The sequence below is a fragment of the Pelecanus crispus genome, chromosome 9, assembly GCF_030463565.1.
Source record: "Pelecanus crispus isolate bPelCri1 chromosome 9, bPelCri1.pri, whole genome shotgun sequence".
NCBI classification, from domain to species: Eukaryota; Metazoa; Chordata; class Aves; order Pelecaniformes; family Pelecanidae; genus Pelecanus; species Pelecanus crispus.
The window spans coordinates 12,391,251-12,407,463 of record NC_134651.1 but is presented as its reverse complement, the minus strand read 5'-3'; the positions used below and the strand labels follow the sequence as shown (position 1 = coordinate 12,407,463).

General features: G+C 38.3%; 1 protein-coding gene across 3 annotated transcripts in view; it reads left to right on the top strand.

Moving 5' to 3' along the window:
- Window positions 1–16,213, top strand: part of ARMC9 (armadillo repeat containing 9) — a 60,904-nt gene that overhangs the window by 28,759 nt on the left and 15,932 nt on the right. For all 3 annotated transcript variants that reach the window (XM_075716447.1, XM_075716446.1, XM_075716445.1), the window contains 4 exons: window positions 12,864–12,898; window positions 14,090–14,201; window positions 15,151–15,243; window positions 15,685–15,775. In XM_075716447.1, coding sequence (XP_075572562.1) covers window positions 12,864–12,898; window positions 14,090–14,201; window positions 15,151–15,243; window positions 15,685–15,775 — 331 coding nt within the window. The remainder of the gene's footprint in view (window positions 1–12,863; window positions 12,899–14,089; window positions 14,202–15,150; window positions 15,244–15,684; window positions 15,776–16,213) is intronic.

The following is a 16,213-nucleotide window of genomic DNA, read 5'->3' as shown; positions in this document are numbered from 1 at the left end:
CTCTGTCACCGGAGGATTTTAAGAACAAGGTAGACAAACGGTTACCATTTACCAGGAATGGTTGATACTTGGCTGCTCCTCCAGGACAGATTGGGTGACTGCTCAAAATCTCTTGCAGCCATACTGCCTCTGTTTCCTTCTAGTAAAAGATGCTCAACTGTGAAATGATTGTTGATCTTATGCATCACGTTTACTTACTCCTGCTTCTCTAAAAGTGTCTCTAAAAGTATTTCTGCTCCAGAAGCACCTTTGCCACTATACTTACGCCACTATGGCCACTTTAGCACAGTCTCCAGCTAGGTAGATAGGTCAGAGAAAGAGGATTTGTTGATGGTGGATTTTCTCCCTCCTGGAAGTATATCTTTGCCTCCCTTCTGTCCCAAATTAGCCAGGGTAAGCTGAGTAAAGCTGTGTTCTTGTGGCACGGTTGCATCTATTTTTATACTAGGCTTTACTAGCATAACTATTTCTGTGTGACTTTATGGCTCCTTTACCCACACTATTTGAGGCAGTTGCTGTGCCAGCAAAGTTCTCTATGAAGGACCAGGACAGCTATAGCACTGAGACTGTTTAGCTTAAGGGTTTCTTGACTGGTTTAGGTCACTCCTTGACAGTGAGTAGCTACTGTGGTTGAAATCTAATGTTTCTATAAGCAGACCCACACACTTAGGCTGTCTGAGCCAAGTTTTGGAGGGCTAATCACAGTCTTCGCTTGTAGACCTTCACTGCATCATAACCAGGTTTCCTCATCTTATCCTTTAGTCTTGATTGATCATATTTTCTTGTTTATTTCCCATGTAGAGAGTTCTGTTATCATACATGAATAGCAAACATGTAGAAACACAAGTAAGTGTAAGAAGAAAAAATATATATAGCCCATCTTCTGAGAAGAAAAATGAGACTCCTTCCTCATCATCCCAAAATACTTCTAACCACTCCCTGACTCTGTTGATCCAGGAAGCCAGATGAGATGGACTAAAACCCAGATTCTGACTGTTTGCTGCTAGGCCACTAAGGCATCCCATTACTTTTTCTTCAAGGATTCCAAATACCTCATTGTTATACACTTAGATGTTATTGTTCTGTCCTTAAGTGGTTTCAGGTTTTTGCATAAGTTTTGGAATAAAGCTGGAGGCATCGTGACCCAGACTAAGTAGTAGCATGAGTTTGCAGCATCTGTGCTGCATTTGTGTTGGAAGGTCCCTTCGCTTTTTGCTCGTAACTAATTAGAGACGCTAGAGTGTGGTCTTTCCAGCTACTCCATTTCACAAAACTCCTGCTGCTGTAAGGGGCAGTCACCTGTATAATTGCAGAAGGAAGAGACTAGCAGAGGGACAGCTCCTTTGCTCATCTTTACCATTATTAGGTCTCTGTGTAGGCAAGATAGGTGAGAGGTTTTTTTTTAAAAAAAAAGTCAACGTCTAAAGAGTTTTGGTAGGCATTAAATGTGGTGGCTTTGGGGTTTTTTCCCCGCTTTGCCTTGACTATTCAGGATTTGACCTTTTCTCACTGACATTACTGATGTCAGGACCAGACCCTTAAATAAATTAGTTTTGGTGGATCAGTATCTCTAAATAGATGAGCAGAAAAGAAAATCATTAGCAAGGAAATTACTGTTTTGTTGTACTGACATGCAGCCTTAAATTTCTACCACTTTTACTTAGGGGATGAGTGGATGTGCATTACATAGTTTTGAAAGAGGAGGTGCTTGAGTTCAATCAGCTATACTGGTGCAACTCAGGACAATCCAGGTTTGGGAGCAGGTTCTGAGAACAGAAAATGCTAAAGCTGCATCATTCTCCAAGATGTGTACTTGAGCTCTGCAACATATTTTGTTAAATCAGCTACACTACACTGGTAGTTTAAAGTTATACTGGGAAGGAGAACTGTACCAGTGCTGTAACCAAAATGAAGTATTGCCCAAGGAAATTAAAGAGTATGCCTTGGATTATATCCTTGGTAACGTTATTTGTCTGCAAACTTGATTTTGTTCCCAGTGCATTGTACTCTGTGCTCAATTTTTAATGTCAGGAAAGTAGTATGGTGTAATATAAGGCCTTGAGGTCTCAGGCTTTGAAATCACAATAAAGGTAGCATATATCACTTACGAATGTGTGTTGTTATTGTACCAACATCAACTTCCTGGTTTGCCCCCTGCCCCACGGCTGAAGGCCTGTCCTTTCATACTGGAAGAAATTAATATCAGGAGGACAAATCCCAGAATGAGTCTTTCTTACTGAACTGGCTTTAAGACCTGAGGCAATGAGGTCTCTTACCCAAAAGACTTTCCTGGTGTAATCATACCCACAAAATCTTATTTAGCAAGGGCTTCTGGTGTCGGCTATTGCTTTGTGCTTTCTGGTAAACTGGCTTGGATCTCATTCTTTCACAGAGCAACTTCATGCCTCTTGCCAGCTCTGTGACCTCCTGGGTCAGTTCATGAGCCGAGCTACAATCCATTAACAGGATGCATCTGCTGCATGTGGTGGGAGAGAGGCCACACTACTCTATTACAGTTGGGAGATGTTTTCAAGGCTTCTCTAAAGCCCTGTTTTACCATAAGACTTTTTTCTAGCTGCAGTTGAATGTTGTCACCATCTTCCATCATGATATTTGACATGTATGGTCCTGAATTGAGAGATAAGAAACCTGAGAGAATTGACAAAGCAAAAGGTCTGTATCTAAGAATAGGAGGTCAGAGCACCAGGTCTGACAAGTTGAGGAAACATACATTTGAAGATTTAATCAGATTCCCAGGAAACATACATTTGAAGATTTAATCAGATTCCCGACTTTCTAATGTTCATTTGGACAGGGAACTCAGGTCAGTAATGGTAAGTTTGAGAAGAACAGTTTTAAATACAGTGATCTGTCATAGTCCCTTATATCTTTAATACTCTTGAGATAACTTGAGTCTTACCTTTTTTTTGTTCTTTTTTTTTTTCTTCTTTCTAATAGTGATTTGTCTGGTGGGTAGGAAGTATGAGTTGTAGTTTTTTGATGCCTGCAATTTTCTGTTTAATACACATCATGAAGCTGAGAGGATTCTAGCTCTTTAACACTGAAGCGTTGTACATTCATTCTCCATCAAAAGTAGCTCTTAAGCATAGGCTCAAGTCTGAAACCCATGAACAGATTTTCTGATTCAAGATGTACACCTTCCTGGAATTTCTTGGATTAGGGATAATGTAATAAGATTCTCTAAACTTTGGATTAAAGGGAAAACGGGAACTGTTTCTTCAGATGCACGGTCTCTGTCAATAGTCAAGATGTGTGTTAACCACTGGAGAATCTTTCTGTGAGTAGAAAGCTGTACAGTTGTTTGCATATATTGCTCCTGTGTCATGGAATAGAATAAATGCCCATTATGTTTTTACTGCTGTTCAATCTGATTATATTTACCTGTAGCTACAATTAGTTGAATTAATGTCCCTTGCAAGTTTTAGGTCTCTTTTGGCACAACTCTTGAAGCTGTGGAAAAATTATTTTTTTAGTTCTGTCACTGGACAAAAACACCAGCTGTTCTGTAAAGTTAAGCTGTCATTTACAAACTGTAAGCAAGGAGGATTTTTTTTAATTTGCTGGTCTGTGCTTTTTTCTTCAAACATGCTTTTTACTGCAAATATGAACATGCCATTAGCCTGTAGTAGTTGGTGGCAGATATTCTGTTTCTTGCTTGTGAAAGAGTTTTCTGCACCAGGAGACCACGTGAAACCTAGGAGACAGGGTAACAGAGGTTGGGTTTGTTTTTTTTTTTTTTTTTATTACTCTGAACCATTCAGAGTGGATTGACCAAGCATTATGTGGATATATGCTCTTTCATTTAAAAATATGCACATTACAGCAAACATCATCTACCCCAAGTAAGCTTTTCTTAGGATGATATGTATCAGTCTTCTCCATCCCTGTCCATGGGATGATTCTTATATGTTACCACTTATATATGGTAAAGAAGAAACAAACCTACCTCTTCAGGCAAAGAGAAGTTCTTTTTTTCTGCTGATATGGTATATGATGTCTTTTTCACAAGTTGCTGCAGGTGATACAACTACCTGCAGCAACTTGGGTGGGGTTTTTTGTTTGCATAAATTCCTCATCTCTAAAGCTAAGGTGGTGGCATCAGTAGGGGTTTCCACAAACTTTTGCTGTTATTGTCCTCAAATCATAGAATAGCATAGGTTGGAAGAGACCTTGAAAGGTCGTCTGGTGCAACCTTTTGTGGTTTCCTTTAATGTTAAAACTTTCCTTTAACGTCATCTTTGTCTTGATGCCTACATACATTTTTACTGGCTCAGGTCATGCGTGTGTTGAAATGTCCTCTCATCACGGTACAGGTTACCTTCTGGTTTCTTTTGCTCACTTACTGGTTTCTATCGATGTTGTCATTCGTCTTAAATTTTAAAATGTCTTTGCCAGAAGTCTGTGTGTGTGTATAGCACCGTGACAGTTAAAATACTCATTCACATCAGGGAGTTCTGAGTGTGTTAGTAATAAAAAGAATAATGTCACATTTTAAAACTTTGTTAAAGAATACAAAGAACTTTATTTTCTACTCATAGTGAAGAGTGGCAAGTTTCTTATACCTTCTGTGTAAGGCTGTGTATGTCTGTTAAAGAGGAACCTGCTAAATACAGTGTTTATGTGCTTATTCATCTGCACAAACATATCCTCTAGAGTAAGTATTGGCAAGTTTGCACAAAAAGACTAGAAGCAGAATAATTAATCTTGGTCTTATTTCATTGTGTTGAACTGTGTACTTTTATTTTGAATTAAGACTTCTTTTTAGATACAAAGCTGTTCTAAGTTAAATATTTTAGTCTAATTAAAGAGAACATGGCATATTTTGAACTAAACTACTCAAACCACAAGTTATCACAGTTTTTTATTTTAGTAACTAAATCTTAGGTTTCCTTCTAGAGACTTTTTCTTAATTTATCCTTGGAGCCTTTTGGAATGAGGAATTGATAACAGTGCTGAAACACCTTAAATTGTCTCTCTCAGCTTTCATTATGTGCTGGTGAGAAACTCCAACCAAAGCAAGTATGGAGAATACTTGCAGCTGCTTTCTCAGAAGCTGAGGTCTTCTGATCTATATCATGTTCATTGGTATCTCGCTCTTAGCTGCTCCAGTGTAGTGAACAATAGAAGTCATATGTTCACATAAATGTGTCAGTGCTTGGTACGTAGCTATTCTAACTGACAGTTATAATGGAATAATGTGCAGACTAGGTATGTTTGCCAGCTGTTGAAAGGAGAACTTGTAATGTAAATATATCACAGGAGAGACAGACTGATTGCAATCCTAAAACATACAAGTATGTGGATTGGGAGAAAGTGCTTATACTTTTCTTTTCAAAGCTAATAGTCTGTTAATTTTTGGCTAATTTTGATTTGTTGGGTTTTTAGAACTGTGCATTTCTCTGTGATTTATTTCTGTTAACTTGTTTTTTTTAATCTTTTTTATTTTAATGTGTGCCTGTTTGCCCGTAAAGGGATATTACTCTATGAGCCCTTGTGATGACGGATATGTAAGTGTCTATATCTTTATATCCTTTCACATTGCCTGCTGCAGCCTGTCACAGTCTGTATTTCTCTTCATTTCACAATGTGTAACAATTTTCCATGCATTTTAACCTGTCATTACTTTAACTGTATGGTTTATAAAGAGCCAAAAAATGTTCAAGGCTTGGGATTTCTGCATGGAGAACAGAACAGAAGTTCTGAGTAACCTTATGGCTTCATAATACATGTGACATGTCAACAAAAGAGCAGCTTTGTCCACAACTTTTACATGCAACACAGCTTCTTTATAACTTGCAGAAAGCAATTGTTTCTTCCACATGAACGTCAGTGTATATAGCATATGATGTCTCTGAAGTGTGCCAATACCAGCTGATGCCACAACACCTTTGAGTAAGCAGATGAATATTATTGCTTAAGATAATACAGCAAATTAAGTTGTGCTATTCAGAGGTGCATCGTATTTTAAGTATTTGTATTTTTAAAGTGAAACTTTCTTTCTGTAGTAAAAATTATCAAACTGTTTCATACAATTAAAGTGGATCCTCTTTCATTGAAAACTGAAAAAGCAAAACGGTATTCTGTGTACTGCCTGTGACTTCTGTAACGCACATGGAAGTTAGTATTCTGGCAATATTACAAGTACACCATAAGTATCTAATTTTGCCCATAGTCAATGCATTCTTTGCAAAGAGAGGAAATGAGTCTACTTCTAAGTAACTTGGTCTGTAATCAAATCATAGAAGTGATTGACACCAATTTTGAAAAATGTCAGTCAGTATTCTACTTTAAAATAATCCATATTTGTATTTTTATCACTTTGGGTAAAACAAGATTTCACCTTTCAAGAAAAACTACTTTTTTTCAAACATATTCGTCACCTGGAGTTACAGTAACCCCTGTGGGCACGCAACTTCCTGCTTAAAAACATTTTGTTTTGAGAAACAGTCACATAATTATTGAATGCAATGGACTTTTCCTTACGTGCTTCTTTTTATCTTGATGTAGAGAATACTATCCACATTCACCTGTGTTAAAAGACCACCTGTATCCATCAACCTGTTCCTGTTGATGATGTGAATGGTCATAACGGACACCATCTGCTTGACATTTAACATTTTGTTCCCTCTCATAATGGTCTGTTTTGAGATTGAGAAAAGTTAATTACAGATGAGAAATTATGAATTAAATTATCTTTGCTAAAGAAAAGTTTTGCCCTTATACATGTAGCGTTAGTTAAATGTAACTTTATACAATGTAGAATGTAATAACTTACAACACAAAGCTGTTTATAAAATTTTTGTAAAGCCACCTGACTCTAATTCTGAGGTATTTCTTGAATACATAGATAGCTTTCAGCCTCCCCTCACTGTTCATATATAGTCTTTTATACTTTTTCTGGCATTTTGTCTTGTCATTACATTATCACATAGTATTACAGTGTGACTTTTTTATGTACACTTCAGATGTCTTAGAGAACCTGTTTTATATGCCAAGTGGGAAGTTTTCATAACAGTATATCTCTAGTATAAGTAAAAAAAAAATTAATTAAAAACATTTGGAGATCTTCTTATGAAATAAATTTGCATAGCCCCAGTAGACCTGCCAGGTTACACAAGCTCAGAGTCTAACCCATCAAAGGCTGCTTGTAGCAGTCTTATTTGTTATGTGCTAATGACAATGAGCTCAACATAAACTTGTGAGTTCTAATAATATGTACAAATTTGCTCAAACTTTGGTTTTACTCTTCATGTATTCATCACGTATCTGTATTAATTCTGAATCTGCATTGAACTTACACTGAATTCTTATAGCACATTTTCAGAGTGGTAACTAGGACAGAATCTGGCTTTCAGCTTTAGCCTTCAGCATATTATGAATATATACATCAAGTAGTGGAATTGGTTTGAATACAGGGCTACAGTATTTGATAAAATCAATTGTGGTTTTGGCTTGCACACATGAAATGCATCTGTTTTCTTTTATAAATATTGATTCCCGCCCCCCTGCTTTGAACTTTGTTTTATTCCATGCTGTTCATATTCATGCCTTGCTTCATTCAAAAATTAAGGGCTGCCATCTGTGGCTAATCTGCATCATGACAGAATTACTTGACTTAATATGGTACCTGGTTTGGCTTTGGCAAGAACCAACACAAACAAGTCATACCCCATGATCCTACCAGAATGAGCTATGCTTGGGCTGTTGTTTTCTTGTGCTTGTTTCTTTTCCTTTCCTTAAGACACCTAGTTTCTGCATGTATTTCAATTATGACAAGTGGTTCTGTCTCAAGACAGGTTTTGCATGAAAAGTATTTGTTCAAGATTAAATCCATGAATGTTGGGAGTCGTGTATTGCAGATGAGTCATGTATGCCCAGTGTTCCTCACGCTCTTTTTATTGATGGGCAATTTAAGGAATACTATTACTCAAAAGCTTGAATTAATATTTAACCTCTTCCAGGAAAGGTAAGATTGGGGAAAGGAGGAAATGCTGAGGAAATAAATGCTTTTTAATCTAAGAAAACTGGTAGTAAAGAGGCATATGTAAACTCAGCAGACTGAGGCATTGTCTGGTGGTTGACATGATGGATGTATAATGAGGAAGTTACCTATTAGCAGTGCCTTTGACTCTGCCTTTCAGTCTGTGGCCTTGGATTCATCACCTGGAAGTGAAGATCATTGTGTTTCTACTAACCTTATAAGAATGTTAAGAATTTACTTTCTATAGAGTGCTTTGAGGGCTGTGAATGCACAGTGCTGATGGTTTTATTTTCTCTTGTCCAATTATTTAAAAGCAGCTATTGTAACTAAGACTCAACCTTCCAGCATCTAAATACTCTCTCTGAAAAACACAGTACAGTTGGAGTTTTTGCCCTATTGCCACAGAAACGACAAGATATCAGAGTTCAGCATTTAGCTTTGAGAATGAACACCAGGAAAGGGAAGAAAGGATCTGTGAGGATCAAAAAACCAAAAGGCCAAAGTGGGCTCTGTTCTGCCTACCTCCAGACTTCAATATTAACCTTTTCCTCAGTTACATGTATCCCTTTGTTCCTAAAAATAATTTTTAAAAGCTTCATGTTTTTACATGTATCTGCAACGTAGAATTTTTAAAAGCATATGGCTAAGGTTTCGCAAAGAATTTAAAAATGAATTTTGTTATTTATTTGGTGGTAGGGCAGGTTTTTGTTCCCAAGAATCTCTTGCTTTTGCTTTCTGTGGTAGCAATGCGTTGAGGGGGGTGAAGGCTGGTTCATCTGGCACTGCCACCAGAAGTAATGCAGGTGGAAGCTTGGCTTTGGATCTACTGTGTACAGAGATAATGGTGAAGACCGTGACCTTTTTCCACTGGCTAGATTATACATCTTAAATGAAGTAAGTGTGCTGATGTAAGTAAGCCCAAGAGCTGATTTGTGGGACCCAGCTGTATTTGAGGTGCGGTTTTCCTTTTGTTAAAGTTAATGCACAAGCCAGGAACTAGAGCGTAACACAGCTTTTTGGGGTTAGGTTATGTAAAGATATTTAACTGGGTAAATATCCTGAGACTGGGACATCTCAGATCCATACTAAACAGGAGAAATGGAAGCAAACAAACAAATACTACCCAGTGGAGTGGAAAAGGAGGTGCTGAGGTGGAAGTGTATTTGCTTTGGTGGGCTGCCTGCTAGGGAATTTGTAATGCGCATTTACCCTTCCCTGCTTGTGTGGGGCAAGGCAGTTTGTGAGGCAAAGAGCACTCTGCTTAAGGAATTAAACCAAGTTAAAATTAAATGTTAGGATGGGTCTGTATTTCACTCTTTTAATTAGAAATGTTACTGTTAAAGAAGACATGAAATTTTCAGCAGAGTATGGGTCGTATTCCCCAGGCTTAATTTCCACCTGAGTCCATAACCCAGTGCTTCCTATTGCCAAGACTTCTGCTTCCAACTGGTCAAATCTGCCAGCGTAACTAATGAGGCGTGGGGCTTGGTACAAACCGCTGTGGCCCAGCAGGGCTATCAGCTTGTGCTCTGTGCTGGGACAGGCACCCCTTGATGCTGCTGCTGCTGCAGGAGGCGGTGAAAGCAGCCAAGGAAAGGGTGCAGAGGTGGTGCCGGCCAGACTGACAGCGGTCTGGGAGCGAGAGCTGAGGAGGCCATGGTATGAGGAAGGGAAAGGCTGGCAGGGTAGCAGGGCTCCAAGGGTCCAAGGAGCCGCATGTCTTTCCTCTTTAAAAACGAAGATAAAAAGATGAAAAGTTGAGACCCTATGGCAAGAGGTAGCCTGGATGTTAAACTGAATGATCAGCACTCAGTGGTACTGTATTTGGATCACTTGTCTGGAAATTAAACCGATTGAAAATCTCTTCAGACACATTTAGATGGAGAGCGCGTGATGCTGTCCCTCGGCATGCTGCGTGGCTGTGTGCTTCGCAGGGTGCCTCAGCTGTCTGACCCAAAGTAGCGTGGACTCTGAAATCATAGCCCTGTGAGCCACAGGAGAGCTGCTGGATTGCGTAACTGCCAAAAAATGCCCAGTGAAGAAAGAATTCTCTAGCGATATTTTACTGCAATTCTTGTTCCCATGAAATTACTTAAAATAGAGGCTTAAATAAATTCCAGAACAGGAAAATACTTGTACCAGAGTTGTTACTATACTGTATCAGCTGTTAACTTACTTTGCGGAATTATTATGTCATAATCAAACACTAAATCTGTTGGTTTTCTGTTTGTGGTTGTTGTGCCATTAGCATTCAATTGTTTAATTGCAAAATAACAATTTTTAGTTCTTGCACCCTGCCATTCATTGGTAGATCTCAAACACCAGCTTATTCAAGAGATTGATGCCTGTGTCTGCTTTCCAGATGAGAAAAATAGAGGCCCAGAGATGTGAAATGACATGTTTAAATTCTGTCTGCAGTCGGTAGCTGAATCAGGACTAAAAGTGTATCTCCTGAGACCGAAGCCAATGTCTTACTCAGTATGCCATACTGGATGGATACAGATTAGCTTACCTAAGGCTAATCACAATCATGTAGATGAAGACGAAGAGAGGAAATCTCTGCCTGTAACATGGTTGCATTCTTTCTGCTTATCAGTGGTGCTGACCATAGTCAGTCAGATTCAGAAATGAAGGTGCAGTGAAGGACAAACTACCCCTGAAAAACTTTTCCCCATTTCTGTTTTGCCTTGCTGAACCTGATGTAGTATGAACTGTATCCTTATTGCTTTCCCAAAACCACCAAAAGCCTGAGAGTGCTTCCTTCCTCCTGTGCGGGTTCTAGACTGATAAACTTGGGTCTGATCAGAAAAGTGAGTGCTGGACAAGAAGGCTTTCTGTCTCGGTGGTCTGTCCTTCAGAGGTCCAGTATAGGGTCTGCCTCACTGTGTGGTGCCTTTTTGGTGTAAGTAGAGTACAGAGCCAAACCATACTAAATGCTTTGCTGTGCTCCATCTGCTGGCTTAAAAAGTAATTTGGAATTAATAGGACTTTGTCCTGCTTGATCTGATTGATTTTTTTAAAAATCTGAATGTTTTCCCAACTGAAGTTTCTGTAGTTTGAAATTCATAAAAGCTTGCAAAATCTCACACTTGCCAAAAAGTTTTATTTGTGTGGAAGGGTGATGCATGTATCTTTACCAATTATATATCCTTTAGTTAGATTTTGGTTGGACCACATGCTTTTCTTTCTAAGGCAGCAAAGAAGTGGTAGGTAAAAGAGGGTTTTGCTGAGAAGCAGAGAGCTTTTATATACATCTATTTACTCTTAGTGACCTGCTCTATTTCTTTTCTCACTAAAGTTCTTTGTCTCACCTTCTCAACTTCAAGGGCTCTGTCATTTCTTTTGCTTTAAAGTACTATAGTCACTTTCTTCCCCATTTCTTTTAATGAAGAAGGGTGCTGAGGAAGGCAACAAAAATGATTTGTGATTTCATTGCGCCCTCAGGTACAAGATGATATGTTTTGACTGGGAAAACAGTTTTGTTTAAACAAAAGTTAACTTTTGATATTTATAAAAAATGCTAAGGAAAAGGAATACAAATAAATGAGGGGAAAACACTTTAGGTAGATATGATGCTTTGAAAGATTTTTGTATTGCATAAAATAAACTATGATTTGAGAACTGCTCTCAAGACAGGTTCGTTTTGAAGTGTATGACCTGTTAATTGTCTATTGTGTACAAGTCATTCATTGACTTAAATGTAATATAAAATGCTTTCCAGTGTGCGTATAAGCTTATTTCGCATCTAAGAGAGCAGTTCCTTGTATTACAAAAGATACCCATGAGGTAGTGTGTTCAAGAATATCTCAGCTGGTGTAATTCAGTATTCTCTATGGTATTTCACGCTTTTTGTCTCCTAAATACCTCGGGTTTAAATCTGACAATAGACATTGATTATATAGCTCCCATTGAAAGAGGCTAGGTTAGAAGAGAAGACTGGTTTTAAAGGCATAAGTGGTAAGGAGAGGTTTTTTTAGAAAGCGAGTAGGGAAATCAACACAAAGAGATGACACTGAATATTCTGTGAATATGGCATGTAGTTGACATCAGAATGCATGATGTGAAGCACTCTTATGCCAGAATTGCTGCTTCTTGGCTCACCTACAATTAGCTCTAGCAAAAAATATTTACTGAAGCAGACAATTTTTATATGGTGTTGATATTCTTGACTTGTTCAGCAGTGGTGCCTGCATATGCTGTGTCACACTGCATCAGAGGGGAACCATCCAGGCTTAAACTGAACTTATCCTAGGCAGAACCACTGAGAAATGGCACGCTGTTCCGTATCGGGTTTATCCATACTAGAATACATAGTCTTTTCTTTCCATATTAATAGTTATATATAGGCGAATATATTAGTAGCAACAGGCACTCTGATAACATTAGTGTTGAAAGAAAGAATTATAGCAAATTTGGGTACAGTAATACGTGCTAGGTCTCCAGTGAAATATTATTGCAACTTTAAGGTATGAAAATTTTTGAAGTTAATAAATGTGTTTAGTAAGTTCTTAATCTTCCTCAGTGGGCTTTGGATGGTAGTTTCTACTCACTTTTTTTCCTTTTATTTATTTTTCTTTAAATGCTTCAAGTGTAGGTAATTTTTGGAGTATAACAGTGAAGATAACATAGCCAGATCATAACAGAAGAGGTTTTTACCTGTGAAACACTTTCAGGGAAAAGAAAGATAAACACTGAAGTCCTCTCTTTAGCTGTGTTTCTATTTTGCAGCGTAGGTTTTATAGGAAAAGAATTCCACAACATCAGTGGAAGAATTCACTGTGGACCTCATTAGTAACACTGTTGGTGTGAAATTTGGACTAATCTGTTGTGATTTCTTTTTTTCTTTGTTTTTCTGATCTAGGCTTCCACAATGTTAAGAGCGTCTTTAGCCCCTGTGTAAGTATTTATTGCTGAGCTTCATTTGTATCTGTAGAGAAGACGAGGAGGGGTTTGTAAAATGAAGTGCACTGCCAGTTGTCTGCAAATGGGAATCACTCGTCCTCTGTATGCCTCCTCAGATCACAGTGAACATTGTATGCAAATATTGTGTGATCTGTATTCTTCTGTTGGGAAGGTTCAGTAACACCCTAATTTCAGCAGGATGTTGCTAGCACAGTAAATCTGCCACTCCGCATCTGTGAGTTGGTTGCTGTATTTTCTTTACTGTTTCCGCACAGTACAATACTGTTGTTGTAATTGGTTTGCTTCTCACAAATCCAGAAAAAGGGGGAATTGGTAACGTGGATTTTTGCGTGCTTCAAGTTTCATTTTTTTGTGGCTGACACTTGGCTTATAAGATCGAATAGAGGTGGGATATCTGAGGTGAAGGTTTTGTTAAATTTTTGAGATACTGTTTTGATCCTTCTGTTGTTTACAAGAAAGTTAAAGGGACAATTATACATATAACAAAATTTGTTTTAAAAAGATAGGAAGATAGGAGTAAAAATTTTTTAGTGGAATATATTTAAATATTAAAATTAAAGCATTGACTGGAAGCAGTTTTGTTAAGGGAAGCTTCTATTGCAGTGTTAAAACTCAAATTAGCAAGACAGTACTGGTGCATAGAAAGTGCTCCTATATTAAGTCTTATGTTAAACCAGCATAGTCCAGCTTGTAAAAATCCATTCAGCCTACCACCTTTGCCTTGGAGAAGACATTTCTGTGTGCATGAGGGCTTAGAGGTAAAGTTGGAGCTGCAGCTTGTTACTGTGTCTGTTTATAACTGTGTGCTAAGAGCCACAAGCTGCTGCCCTCAAGCCCTTGTGGTCCTCACAGGGCAAAAAAGGATGTTACTGTACTGCTTTGTGCCACAGAAAAGCTCAGATCATCAATTGGCCAGTGGTCAGAGTTTAGTGTCTGCAAGTTATGATGGTAAATGAGCTGCATGCATGGTGAAAAAATAAGTCCGAGTTTAAAAAGTCTGTTGTTCTAACATGGTAATAGTAATAAAGTAACAAAGGTGTAAAAATGTGGAAGCTCTTTTCCTGAAGCAGGCTTCCTGTTTTGGCTCTTCTCACCTCATTAACATCAGCTGCACTGAATAAGAAGAGAGAGTTTTGATTAATGTGTTTCCCGTTTGCATTATAGGAAGATGCAGGATGTGCCATTGTTGCCCTCTTTGGATTATGAGAAACTGAAGAAAGATTTGATTACAGGGAATGATCGTCTCAAGGCCTTCTTACTGCAGGCTCTGCGCTGGGTAAGGGAGATGGCATCTGCACAAAAAAAGAAATAGGTCCCTTCTGGAGGGGTCCAGAACTGAAATCCATCTTGTGAGCAACATGATTGTTCTGGTGATCAGTTCAGCATTATAGGCAACTTCTCTCTTTGTCAGTGAAGCTTGCTGAGGCTCTTGAGATGATGAAGAAAGCCCAGGCAGTAGGTATGTATTTGTAGCAGTACTCTCCCTGTCTGAGGAAAGCCGGATAGGAATTCCTGGGATCCTTGGTGGAAGTAATTTCTGATGTGTTTTCAAGGAAAGTGTTGTTGTTTTAGGCAGTTCCTTTTTTCATGTATTGCCCTGGTTTAGATTTATATAGAAATTTCTGTATCAAAGAGAGACCTGACTCTAATCACCAGTTTTTCTTTATAATCAAGATGTTCTGCAAGAACCTCCATTTTGGTTGTCTCGGATCATGTAATGATATTTTGGAAGAATTAAAGGTGACAACAGGAAGTTACATTTTCCTGCTGAAAAGGAAGCTGATGGATTGAAAGTGACAGACATGAAAGATGATAATAGTGGAATTCTGATCAAGCTTTAATGTCCATTTTCACATAAAAAAAAATCCGTTGGGTCTGACCAGTGGTTCTTCTAGCTCGGTACTCTGTCTCAGATGTTTTAGAAAAGGACCGCATCTGTAGCTATTAAAGGGGCTTTTTAACTTTATGGGAAGTAATGCTGTATCCTTCCTGTATGGACAGTGATGACAGCTCCCACGTAACAGTTTTGTAGTGGATCACTGAGCTAAGGTCAAGTCAGTTCATCTCCTCTCTCTCCCTTAGGTCACTGATGTTGAATTCCTTCTCCTCATGAGAAGAGGTTTCTCAACTATAGTCTATCAGCACCTTTAAAACCTTCAGTGGTCATCAATTCACATTACCATTTATTTATTTGACTGGTTTATTTGTGTTGTTATTTATTTTAGCGCTTAACAACATCATATCCTGGAGAACAGAGAGACACGGTCCTGCAAGCCTACATCAGTAATGACCTCCTAGACTGCCACAGCGACCGTCAGGTCAGCCGGAAAGGGTTTCCCTTTCCAACTTGTATGTGATATTGCTCATTTGTTCACCAACAAAATTAACAGATTTTTTTTGTCACTGACTAAATATTAATTTTGGATATGAGCTTTAGCTGATAACGGTGTTGGTTCATCATAATTCTCACCCTACACCATGGAGCTTGATGGTGTTTTAATAGACTGAGCCAAGGAGCTCTAATTTGCTTATTTGTTCATTTTCCATCTCTCCCTCAGCCCCCTGCCAATAAAGAAAGAAACTGGGAAATTTTAAATCATATTGACATTATTTAAGATATCAATATGCATTCCAAGTTTGTTTGCTGTGAAAATTTAATGAAGTTTTTAAAACATTATAGAAGACTATAACTTCTATAACTATAACTCTGTTTTTTCCTGCTTTGATGAGTTTTTATTAATGTTTGCTTTCTTTTTCAGAGAAGTGTCCTCAAATTATTACATTCTAAGAGTGAGGTAGTCAGACAGTATATGGCAAGGCTCATCAATGCTTTTGCTTCCCTGGCAGAAGGTAAGAGATCTGCTGAAAAAAAAAAAGACAGCATTTTCATATAAGGCTGGCTTATAGGTACTTCACAAGTGCATGTCACTGCATGTGGAAATTTAGAGCATTATTTGCTCCCTTTTTCTAGGGATTCACTGTCTTTTGTTACATGCATTCAAAACTGGTTTTCAGTGTCTTGAAAGTTTTCATTTTGACACTTGTATATTCAGCATTTCTGACTTCTTTTGATGATTTGTGGTCTATGTGGGAGCTTACCCAGGTGCTGCCTTTAATATAGTCTTCAGTCTCTTCAGGAGGGTTAAAAAAAAGAAAAATAGAAGAAAAATCCCTGTTAGTTAAAGGTCCTGTAGGCAGACCTGCTACCAGGCTGTACAACAGTAGTTAGTGCAGCTGCTCTTGCATCTTCCTGGTCCTCACCTGAATAAATCTTTGTGCATCATTGCT